At 31.3% G+C, this 12,577-nt stretch overlaps 1 protein-coding gene across 1 annotated transcript; it reads left to right on the top strand.

Annotated features, from left to right (window-relative positions):
* The first annotated feature begins 349 nt into the window (after positions 1 to 349).
* LOC123681077 (telomere-associated protein RIF1) lies at positions 350 to 11,728 on the top strand. The gene is made up of 14 exons (XM_045619280.1): positions 350 to 863; positions 921 to 1,138; positions 1,195 to 1,390; positions 1,448 to 1,745; positions 1,799 to 1,962; positions 3,108 to 3,218; positions 3,298 to 3,452; positions 4,028 to 4,259; positions 4,317 to 4,488; positions 4,542 to 4,726; positions 5,160 to 8,555; positions 9,647 to 9,911; positions 10,377 to 10,786; positions 10,841 to 11,728. The coding sequence occupies exons 1-14, from the start codon at positions 564 to 566 to the stop codon at positions 11,594 to 11,596; spliced, it is 6,858 nt and encodes a 2,285-aa protein (XP_045475236.1). The 5' UTR covers positions 350 to 563; the 3' UTR covers positions 11,597 to 11,728.
* The last annotated feature ends 849 nt before the right edge of the window (positions 11,729 to 12,577 follow it).

Genomic DNA, 12,577 nt, shown 5'->3' with positions numbered 1-12,577 from the left:
GTTCCTCAAGATGGAGATATGTTTAGATTGATAAACATTAGGAATAATTAATTTATAAAGAACGTCGTTAACAAAATTCGAATCTGGCGCAAACTGCTCAAAGCATTTCATTGGCCGAAACGATAGGTGCAAAATAGAAGTTGCTTGACCAAAACGCCTCTCTATGATCAAAATTTAGAGAAATATATTCGAATATTATATTTATATTAGAGAATGTTGAGAGTTGGATAGATATCTCCTGAATTATAAAAAATTATCATTAAAATAAGGAAAACAATTTTTGAAAACATAAATTTTGTATTCGAAGTTTGAAGTTGACCGTTGACGTGATATGTTTCCCGCGCAGTCGTTATGTCAATAAAAGTGGCAAGGCGTTTGACTCTTACCTCTTACCTAGTACCTAGTATTTTTATAATGTAATGTAACTTTTAAACAATTTGTGATATAGTGTTCAGTTTATCTTATTGTCATATCATCTACAATACTTGAAAACAAAAATAATGTTTTTGTGGATGTCTTAGTTTTAAATTTATTTATATCCCAAACTGGTAGAGGATTCTTGAATGATGACTTCCCAAACAGATGATATTGATGATTTACTATCGATAATTGAAGCAAATTTGGTTTCTGGAGAGGATGATAACATAAGTGAAGCTTCTCAGAAGTTCAAGTTGTTGCTTCAAAAATATAATGACAGAATACCCTGCAAGATCTTCAAATGGGTGAAGAGTAATAATAGTGAAATTATTAGAGCTCTTTTAGTTGAGAAGCTACACCAACAAATTACAACAATTGTCAGAAATAGTCCAACTGAACTGTTAACATTTATTCCTCTTCGTGAAACGGATGATGGTGGTGAATATGTAAATGACATAAATAAAACTGATTCATTATCTTGGTTATCATGAAATTCATTGTAGGTTATTGAGTTACTTATGGAAGTAGTTGATTCCTTGTCTGAAGAAATAATTAAGCAGCTACTATGTGATTCAGTTATACCAGGAATGTTTAATACCGAAGTTCAAAATGAAGTCCATGATGTCCTAATTGATTTTGGATTTCAACTAATCGATAAGTTTCCAATAATAAAATTGAATGGAGAGGAAGTGAAACTTTTGACAGTACAATTGATTGAAAAGTCTGTAATAACATAATAACATTTTGGTCAAGAGCTTATTCTTGTTTTGATTTTAGATATATTAAAGTTTTGGAAAAATGGAGAGAAGAAAATTACAGTCGTTGGCACGAGTTGTGGATGTTCTTAGTGAGATTTTCTGCCAAACACCTCCATACAGCAATGGATTTGGCTAATAAATTACTAAGAGTAGTTGAATTTGCATTCAGAAATCCTTCTTATGAACAGAGGCTCAAGGGTTATGAGTGCTGGAAAGTAAATATGAGTTAATGAATTTGAGAAATATAAATTAATTGATCTATTCTTGTTTAGGAGCTGATCGATAATGCTAGTTTAGATATGAAGCATATGTGTAGCAGTAAACAAATAAAACTACTTATGACACCATTACGAGCAAAGTTTTCAAAAATGGAAGTTGTTATCTGTAAAAGATTTGAAGTGTTTCTTTATCTTCTTCAAAAGTTACAAAATAATTCAGTATTGTGTTTGAACGAATTTTTAGAATTTTGTTTTGGGGTTTCAAACACAAATTCTTCATCTAAGAATGGTCAAGGAAAATTGGTACCAAATTTGTGGTTGAGAAGTATACTGGTTTTCCTAGCAATCTTAGGTCGGTAATATTTTTTATTAGTTTGAATCAGGTTTTTGATTTTCACATTGTAGGTGATCAGACACATATCTCCTCTGAGTTTAAACAACAATTATTTGAGGAAGCAATAATTAATGAAAATAACTTTGAACGTTTTGACCAGGTAGTTGTTAATTCAGTTATAGAGAGCTCCACAATATTGAAGATCATATCAATTGATACCTTAGAGAAAATAAATGTAAGTAAAGTCGTTTTTGAATGCTAGATCAAATACCTTATTTATTTTGATCAATTATATTGGCATTTCATTCAATATATAAACTTCCTTATTTTTTGAAACCAGGTCTGTTTCATTTTTCCCAATTATCATTAATACATAATTCTGTGATATGTGCATTTATATACAATTTTACAATATTTTCAGTCTTTTTGAATGATGTGTTTTGGCGATCTGACAAATTGAAAAAAATATATTGAATGCAGAATGCAACTCAACTATCTCCCTGAAATATCAAAATGTCATGTTGACCAACACCTTTTTTATCTGTTTGACATGATATAATTGTTGGTTTATGCACCATTCCTAAGGACTAAGACTATAACTAAGAATTGAACGCTAACAAATCAATGAGGGCGTTTATGCATTTTACCTAAGGACTAACAACTTACACTACGATTGGAAAGTTGGCCAACTTTTAACTAAGAACTAAGCTCTTAGTAAAAATAATGAAGTTCGCATGCGCCATATAGAATTTCAATATCAACGAGTACTAGTTTCTATCATTTCATGTTCGTTATTTGTGTTTATCGATAAAAAGTATTCCGTGTATCTGAAAATAATTAAATTTAATTTTTTCACAATCAAAATCAATGTCAAACATCAAAGTTTAGAACAAATAGAAGGTAGTTTGAGAATGTGCGCTTTCCTTCTCTAAGAATTTCAAGAGAGTGCATAAACGCCACTGAATTCTTAGGTTTAGTTCGTAGTTCTTAGGAATAGTGCATAAACCAACCTTAACTCAAATCAGGAAAGGCAGTGTCTATAACACTTGCCCATGTTTTTGTAATGTCACTTCATGTTTATTGTTTGAATAATTGTGGAATAAGAAAAAACTCAGTTTTCTGTAACTCATTCATTATATTGGTACAGTGACCTGACTTTTGTTAGTGCTTCATTTTCAAATTACAATCTGAATCAGATTGTATGGCACCAATGAACACAAATTGTAATACACTTATGTTATAAGGGGTAAATGCAACCAGCTATTGAGGATTTTATTAATATTAAACTATCTGTTACAAGATAGTAAAATAAGATGCTGGGAGATTAGAAATAATGAACACCTGAATGTATATTTTATAATAATACTTTTTTTTCTTCAGATTTATAAGTGCCTGTGGACGAAATTATTCGAACTAATAATTAATTCATCAAAGGCAGTCCAGGAAAGATGTTTTCTTAGAATACACAATTCATTGACAACACTATTCAAGGTATGAAAGTTGTCATAATCTAATTCAACACACAGCTGAATGAAAACTTAGTTTTGTAATATTAATTTATTATTTTCAGGACTTCAATGAAGATATTACATATTTAATTTTATTGGATGCATTCTCCCAATTAATGACTGAGAAAATTGATTGTAGCATATACAGTGATCCCCTCACATTATTAATAGAAAGTACCATGAAATTCTTGAATGAATCGACTGTTTCTGTAGATTTGTGAGTTATTTATCAATTTTTAATTTTTTCTGTGTCCATAATAGACATTGTAGTTGCAAGAATGTTAATATTTGCTGTTCTGATTCTCCTAGGCTTCTGTGAGAGCTTGAGCTTGCATGAGTTTGGAGAACTGGTTGTAGGCTTTGTGATTGTATCCAATCACCATTTCTTTCTATCACTATTTCTTTTCTGATCCAGGGCTTTAACATCCATCCTTCAGCTTAAGATTTGGGGTCCCGCCCACTGCACTAACTGAATTGAATTTTGTTTATGTTTTGGGTGGAATAGTATCCTTAACGAAATTTCGAAGTCATTTAAACATAGCTATAGCCAGCAGATAAATTATTGATATTCAACTATTGTACCGTAGAAATCAAAATGATTTCATTATTTGTTTTTTTTTTTTCATCATCATGCATTAATTTCAATAATCACAACAAAAAAATTTCAAGAACATTGCAAAAATACTGGCCCCCCCATCTGATGAAAGAATTACAGATTCTCTTGTATATAATGTCATTAATGACAATAATTTTTTATTGAAAATGAATTTGTATCGACCATTGAATTTTTAGGCATCAGCAGACTGAGGAAATTTTAATGAAACTTTGTAAAGAAAGACATGTAGCAGAATTATTGACAGAACATTTGAAAAAGTTGGATCCAACTAAAAATGAGGACATCATTTATAAACTTTGGATGAATATTGGGTTTACAGTACTTAAAGAAGATGATCAGTCGCAAACAACTATTTCTATTTTTTTATGGCCTATTTTCCATCTAAATAAATGTACCGTCTATACTGATGTGAGTGATTATAATTTTTTATTTAAATTTTTCCTTTCAATATATTCATTTTTACAGAATGTGTGCACAAAATGGGTAAAGTTTTTCTCAAAAACTTCAGTATCTACTAAAATAATTATCCTAGGTGAAATCAATAAAGCCTTCAAATCCAACCCATTATTGAGTTCCAACATTTCAACCATTATTTCTTTACTAGATGAAGATGACATATGCTTAGAGGAAAAAATAAGTAAGTCTCGATTTTAATTGATTATTCAGTTGATAATAAATATTCTTTTCTAGTTGAATCACTGCTAAAATTGATTACAAGTATTTCGTCGATGCCTCTGCTTTCTCAAGAAACCATGGAAAAATTATTTCCATTGATCTTAAAGTGTACTAAAATGGTTACTGCAAATGAAAATATTGATACCGAGAGTATTGACAATATTTGTCAGTGTTTTCAGAAAATTCCTACTAATCATAAGGTTTGTAAAAACTAATTAAGTCTGAATAAAGTTGTGAGACTTTGAATTCACATTGCACTAGGATTGTTTCAAAGATTCATAGAAAAGTCTCTTTTTACAACCTATAAAAACATTATATTGAAGTGATTATTCTTGGCGGTCTACCAGGTAGCATATAAATTGATGAAGATGAATTTTTGTTGGAAGGACATTTAAAAATATTACAAATAGTACAATAACAATTAAATCTTGAAGTTGTAGCTTTTAATGATGATGAGATTTTCTGTGTGTCCTGTTATTCTATGTTTATATGAATTTAATTTTTAATTTTTTTTTTGTTTGACTTTCTTTTTTGAATTTAATTATTTCCTTCGAGTTCATTAACATATGTCATAACTATGATAATATTTAGGTGGGAATTTATTTTTACAAGCTTTTTTAATTAATGTTATAGAATTCAACTTCATTAGAAGCAATAGAAGGACTTGTCAAAAAAATAGGCCCAATGGCGGACACTAATATTGGGAATAAATTAAAGATCCTTATGAGTTCATTCTCTAACACGAAACTACAAAAAAGGGCTTCTAAAATAGCAAGTCTTTTAAGTCCAGAAGGAAACAATACACCCAGTAGTAATGTTAAAAGATCCATTAGAATGACTCAGATGGTTTTCGATAAAGATGGTTCAACACCTAACAAGGAGAAAGTTGATGCTCTGCAATTATTCGGACAAGATGTAGATACATGCACTCCATTAAAAGTTAAAGGAAGTCTTCTTCAGGGTATCTCATCCTCCCCAAGTTCTAACAGTCGATCAAAGAGAATTATAAATTCTGTGAAAAAATCACATCTACCAAATCCTCCTATTATTGACGACCAAACTTGTGAATATGTGGTTATTGATACAGAAGTCAAATTGCAAAAAGATTTATTGACTGATCACCAAAAGGAAACCTTTAGAAGACGCAGAGAAGATATTCCAGCTTTATACCAGGACTTGTCACAGAGTCAAACACAAAATTCAGTAAGTACCGATACTAATATGAGCAGTAATATAACTGTTATAATGGATAAAAATAAAAATGAGGAAGGGGTGACTAAATCTCTACAACAAGAATGCTCACCGAACAAGGATTGTCAAGCACCTGAAATTCCTCTTGAAGAAAAGCCTACCATCAGGAATATGAAAAAACTTGAAACAAATGAATCCAACACTGATATTAATGATGAAAGTGAAAACAAAAAAATTAAAGAGACTTTACCAAAAAGTAAAAGAGAATTGATGAGAATACGAATGGATATAGTAGGAGGAAATAGTTTCATTGAGAATCTCCCTTCAAAGCGACCCAGGAAAACAACAGAGAAGACATATACCCCTAAGAAATCAAGAAAATCTTTATCAGAGTCACAAATTAATGAGGTCACTCAAAACGCTGTTGGATCATCTCCATGTGTTGAAAGTTCCATAAAAGAGGAAGAAGGAAGATTGGAACCTGAGAAATCAGGGGATAATCTTCCTGAAAAAGATCAAAATAACGATAATAATTTAGAGGTTCATCCAGTAGTCGTTATAGAAACTATTTCTTCAAATTCTCCTTCTGCAGGCCTTAGTTCAGAAATAACACCTAATAGAAGGAAAAATAAGTTGATGAAACCTATCAAAAATTTTGATACACCTTCTTCTGAAAAAAAAACTAACAGATCTGCAAAGAAACAAGAGAAGGAAATCAAAGAACAGAAATCCAGTAAAAGATCAAAAACGCCTTCTAAGTCTGAAGTATCAGAATCCTCTGAAAGTGAGATTTTGTTTGAATCAGAAATAAATATGAACATAACAGAAAAAAAACATGTTACTGGTAAATCAAAAAAAAATAATAGGATGAGTTCAGGTGATCTAGGAAATGACATCGTTAGAGTGAAAGAGGAAAGCAATGCGACAATGAATAAGCAAGAAACTACTCACAAAAAAACTTCCAAAGAATTAATGAAGAAAAACAAACAGAAAGTGCGAACCATTCAGAGTCAACTTAAATTGGCAAATCTCAGTAACCTTGAAGTTTCTGCAGAGAAAAAAGTACCAAAAAATGCAAAATTAATTTTCATCAGAGAATTGACTAATTCAAAGAATCCACAAGATACCAAAGTTTGTCCTGCAGGCTTGAAGAGGAATAAGGATAATACATCTAAAAATATTGCTTATACTATTGAGAGACCAACTACTTCAGTGGAGATATCATCTCTAGTGAATATTGACGATGATACACAACCTTCACATTCTGAGTCCCCTATTTCAAATGACTATATTAATATTGAAAAAACAAAAACAAGCAATAAAAGAAAGAGGAGAAGCGGTGAAAATAATGTTTTGGCTGAGTCATCTCCTGATTCTCCTGAGAGCAATGATGTAGTTCCTGAGGTAAAAGAAGTTCCCCATGATGATAAAGATGAAGGAATGAAACAAGACCATATTGAGGAAAATGCCAGTAAAATAGGACAATGTGATGAGAAAAATTGTGATGTAGAAAATCAAGATATCCAAACAGATGAGATGATCAACAACAGAAAAAGAAGAAAGTGCGCACGAAAATCTAGTAAAGAGAATCATCCTTCATCAGATTCATCTCTGTTTTCTCCAGATAGTTCTTCTAGAAGTAGTATGAATTCACCTATGGATCACACTGTAGATTCTTCAAATAAACAAGTCTCACCAAAAGGAGTAAAGATTTTATTCAAAGATTCTGAAGATATAATCGAAAGTTCCCAAGGATCTCTCATTGAAAATACATCTATATCTATTGGAAACTTGTCTAGATCAAAAGTCAAGCAATCACCAAAAATACAAAGTAGTCCTGTTAAATTTGAGGAAATCGATCATGTTAAACCAACTACAGACGAAAATCCTGCAACTGATCTTTTATCACAAATAGATAAAGTTGTAGAATCTCCAAATGCAAAGAATGAAAAATCCATATCCCAAGCGACTACCTTGACGTGTGAATCAACTTATGAAGTACAGCCATGTGTGATACAAGTTGAAATACAAAATAAACAAGAACTATCAGATTCAGAGAAACTCCTTAGCATTGCGGACACTGTGTCGATAGAATCGCTCTCCACAGTTGATGTAATGCAAAAAGAAAATAAGAAAGATTCTCATGTGGCAATTACCGGTTGTGAAAATATTGTTGAAGAAAATGTAGAAAAAACTTTAAACAACGACATTAGTGATGGGGAAAGCCCTGTTTCAAATCAAATCCAAATTGAAATATTTGGAACTCCACAAAAAAAATGTGAAAATCTCCCAGGTTCGCCTGTGAGTCAGGCTACCCCGACTTTTAAAAAAGAACTTCTCGACAATACTTTAGACATTTCCCCAATCGGTTCTCTACACGCGAATTCTGATGACCAAAAAGATATTCTAGAGGCCCTAGATGCTGCAATAGGAGAAAAAAGTACCTATAAAGATGCCGAGTTTGCTTCCTCAAATTGTAGATCTTCAGAAGATAACAAGATTACGAGTATGGTGTTATCATCAAATGAGCGTTCCAATAAATTATTGAATATGGTGAATGTTGAATCACCTATAAGTTCTCACAAGAAAATTTCTAAGAGGAAACTTGCCAGTCCAGCTCTCAAGAAGACCCGTTATGAGAAACTATTCTCTTTTTATCAAGGTCAAGATATTGGCGAAACGGGAAACAGGGAAGATGGTTCATTGACTAGTACAGAAAAGCCAGAGGATATCCTTACTTTTTCGAGGGAAGTTCCGAGTCCCTTAGCTGTACCTTCAAGTAGTATTTTGAAGAGAAAATTGGCTGAAACAGATGAAAGTTACTTACCATCTCCTAAGGTGAGTCAATTATTGAGTTTTTAAATTGTGCGTTCATATTCAGGGAAATAATTCATAATGATAGCTGTATGAAATCTCTAAGTGAATATTTCAAGATGTTAATAGCAAAGTTTAGACCCAATGATTCCAATCCACTTCAGTGCTCTATCAGTCACGCTCTCTGTTGGGAAAATGTTTGATAGTTGTTTAGAATTAGTTTTTGTGCTAAATTTGATGGAGAAAAATATGAACATAGATATTCATAGAAACATAAAAAGAAATTATCAGGCCTGTATTAAGTAAGTGTTAGAAATAGCAATATTCCTCATCGATTATCTCGGGAACTATTTATTTGCCAGTGCACTTATTGGAAATATAGCATGAAAACATCATAATGAATCACTATATGAAATATTATCAAAATTGGGGAGGGGGCGTTAAAGTGAAGATTAAGTTTTTATTTAAGATATCAACTTTTCCTATATATAGATTCATATCAATTCACCGGGTAGGTGCTTTATACGTGATACTCTCTATAACCTTATTAAACTAATTAAAATCGTAAACGGCTCTCCAAGCCATTTGAAGTTCAGAGAAACTTTGTTGAAGATTTAAGTGCTGAACTGATAGAGTCAAACTGCTATTCTGTAATAACATATACATATCTCAAGGAATACTTAAATAGGTGGATTTTAGTTAGTTTAGTTTTTAGATGTATTAGATTTGTTTTAGCATTAATCTCAAATCTTTCAGAATCAGACAACACATGTGTACTTGATTACTGATATTCAATGGTGAATTGATCCTAAGTTTTTCCTTGTAGTCTGCTGTTCAAGCAAATTATATGTCTGTAGTCATAATACTCTCGATAATACCAGTTTGAGATCAAGTTTGCATAAATAATTTTGTGAAAATAACAAAAATTATTTTATCCCATATTATATTAGACTTTTTTTGTGTCTATTTCTGAGCTTGACGGTCTGTGAAATGCATGCCTTCAGTCCTATTGAAAACAATTGAATCAAGAATGAAATTTAAACGAATTTTTCATAACACATCTTGATATAATTTCTGGTTTTACTCATGAAATCTTTTGATCTGGCAATTTTCAGAGAAAACGTGTGAACTTCAGCTACCCTTGCATCACATCCACCAAACTCTTCATCAGACACAAAGATGAACTAAACACTCATTTTAAACCTGTATTTGCTGCAAATCTTTTTGATGATGATCCTCAGCAAGAAAGTGAAGAGGAAGATCCCTTTGCAGAACCTGAGTCCTACGGACAAGTTGGTACCGAGGACAGTATGGAAATTGCAAATTCACTTTCACTTTGTAGTAATAAACCTATTGACCAAAGACTCATTAATTGTAGTGGTGAGTAAATGACATTCTAATGTGTTATTATTTAGTGTGAAATTAAAGTTTCAAATGGTATTATTATTATGATAACTGATATTCAATTAAAGGCTCATTTTCACTATGATAGTTTGCGCGATAGTTACTGTCGCGACATCAACTGTCACAGGAACTATCAAAATATAAATTACTTGATGGTTGCGACAGCACTCTCTCGTCTTACTAGGTATTCTCATGATAGTTTGGGAGCTTTTGTCGTAACTACAAGTCAAAACATGAAAGTGTGATAACGCGTTTCCCTCCTCTTTTATCACTAAAGTACTTCTATTGTGAATGTGAGCCTTTAGTTCAGATATAGTAATTAGACCTTACAAATAAAATAAATTGTTTTCTGAGCTCCATAATTTATAGAAATGATAAATTTCTTTTTAATTTTTTTTAATATTTACATGAAGTTGAAATCTGTTGTTTTTTGCCTTATAGAAAACCTGGACTGTTTGTTGAAACGACTCACAAGCCCAATGTATTGTGATAAATTAAGAGAATTACTGAAGAATAAGAATATAGAAACTATAGGAGATTTGGCAAGTTTGAATGAAATAGAAATTAATAGATTACCATTCAAAGACCCCAAAGTGAAAACTGTAAAAAAAGCCTTATATTATTATTTTAATATTTTATCCAATGAGTTGAAGAATAAAGAAGAAAAAAATAGTAATGTGGAGAATTCTTCAAATAGATTAGGAGAAGAAAAATACGAGACAATAGATGTAGGAAATGAAATCAATACAGAACCGGAAGAAATACAAACAGAAATCACACATGACAATACAACTCAGCCTGAAAACCTTAGTCACATGTTCAGGTTACTTATGACAAAATTGAAGGAAAAGGTCAGTTTTGATTTTTTTTTTCTTAACATGATTTTTCAATAATTCTCATTTCAGGGGTCTTCTCTTGAAGAATTTGGTGAAATATTTATAGATCTAGTCGATGAATCCGATGTGGTAAACTTACTGGAAAATGTTTACAACACTAATTTCAGAAAGTTCTTTGGGAAACCTCATTGGAGGTATTTAGTGGAAAATATAGTGAAAATGGGTGGTACTTCAGAATTATTTGATATAATATCTGATCTTGCTGAAAACAACAAAGTGTTTGCTGATCAACTGGAACATATTGTTCAAGTCAGGATAGATCAAGATCCTCTCAAAAATATCTTGAAGAAGAAGACTTTAGTTCAAGTGGGTGCTGCACTTAAAGATTGCATAGAGGAAGGAGAGTTTCCTAGAGAGAATATTTTGCAAACATGCCTCATGCCTTTAATTAAAAGTCCTAGTGATATTAAGAATTATTTTAATAGTTTGACAATAGTACAAATACATGATTTATTTGTTGAGAGGGTTCAATCCTCCGATTTAACCTGCTTTTTTGATCTAATAAAGGAACATTATGGTAATTATACAGTAGCACAATGTGCAAATAAACAAGATGTGCTTAAGATATGTTCAAAGGAAGATCTAGCAGGTGCCCTTATTGCAAAAGAAAATGAAGTGGATGCAGTCAAACATTTGATATCCCATATACGAGATGAAAGAAAACTTCTAGAATTATATAACTACATAGGGAATCTATTACCATTCAAAAGTCGCATTGATTCTCACATTAACTTATTACAAAGTATTCCTTTTGATAAAATTTAAGATTTAGTATCATTCACGTAGTTTTGTTGTGTTGAAATTCTCTCAATCAAAGACTGCTATTTTAGTTTATGTACATAAAGCCGTATATAATTAATACAAATAAAATTATATAAGTAAAACTAGCAAATTGTTCATTTTTGTTTCTTCTGAAAACTTGATCCTTTAATAAAACTGATATCAAACGATTACCCAAAAATGCAAAAGTTCTGTCTAAAAATGTCTGCCTTTGAGTAAAATGATTGCTCAAAAAATCAGCAAATTGAATCCTGTTGTGCTATGAGAATTTTGAGTTAACAGTGGAAACAGTGTTTTACTAAGGTTGAAGTACTCACACTCTTGTTCACAAAATCTTTATTTTTTTGTCAAGCCAATGATTTTAAAGCCATCAAATAGGGATAAGGATTCCAAGTACGAAAGTGTAGGATACCCATTGTGTCAACAAAACAAAACAATTTTCATCCTTTTAATGAATTGGAAATTATTTACTTGCCTAAACAGGCGCACTTCTTAATCCCATTGGAGCATTAGCTATGTTTAATATTTATTTTTATTATTTCCAACTATATCTACAAGGTTCAAAAATAGTTTCTCTTTGAATTATTTCATTGTTACGGCTTTGACTGCCATAGTCATTAGCTAGGAGATCGGTAAGAAATATACCAATGGAGTTATGTAGTGGCACATTCACATGTTCAGCTTCGAATCAACTAAACTAAAATAAATAGGTGTATAAATAGAATATTTACATATACACAGAAAAAAGCAGTCAATGAGTAACTAAAATGGACAGTGTAGAAATAAAATATTTACAAGCATAGACATTGGTAAGTTGTATGAACAGTAAAGATATAGAAAAATTTCATACAATAAAAGAATGAAGAAAATATGATTAAGTTTTATATATAAGCAATTTGATCCTTAGTTCGAATCTATGTAATCGCACTAAGTACCTAAGTAGTTGGTCAGAATTCTTCATATACA

Source organism: Harmonia axyridis, chromosome 5 (genome assembly GCF_914767665.1).
Source record: "Harmonia axyridis chromosome 5, icHarAxyr1.1, whole genome shotgun sequence".
NCBI lineage: Eukaryota > Metazoa > Arthropoda > Insecta > Coleoptera > Coccinellidae > Harmonia > Harmonia axyridis.
The sequence above is the reverse complement of the archived record's forward strand: the minus strand, read 5'-3'. Positions and strand labels throughout refer to the sequence as shown.

Excerpts from the sequence above, each read along its gene's own strand:
- LOC123681077 (XM_045619280.1), top strand. The coding sequence starts at position 564 with ATGATGACTTCCCAAACAGATGATATTGATGATTTACTATCGATAATT. Across the intron at positions 3,219-3,297 it reads CATTGACAACACTATTCAAG|GACTTCAATGAAGATATTAC; the intron begins GTATGAAAGTTG and ends TATTATTTTCAG. Across the intron at positions 9,912-10,376 it reads AAGACTCATTAATTGTAGTG|AAAACCTGGACTGTTTGTTG; the intron begins GTGAGTAAATGA and ends TTTGCCTTATAG.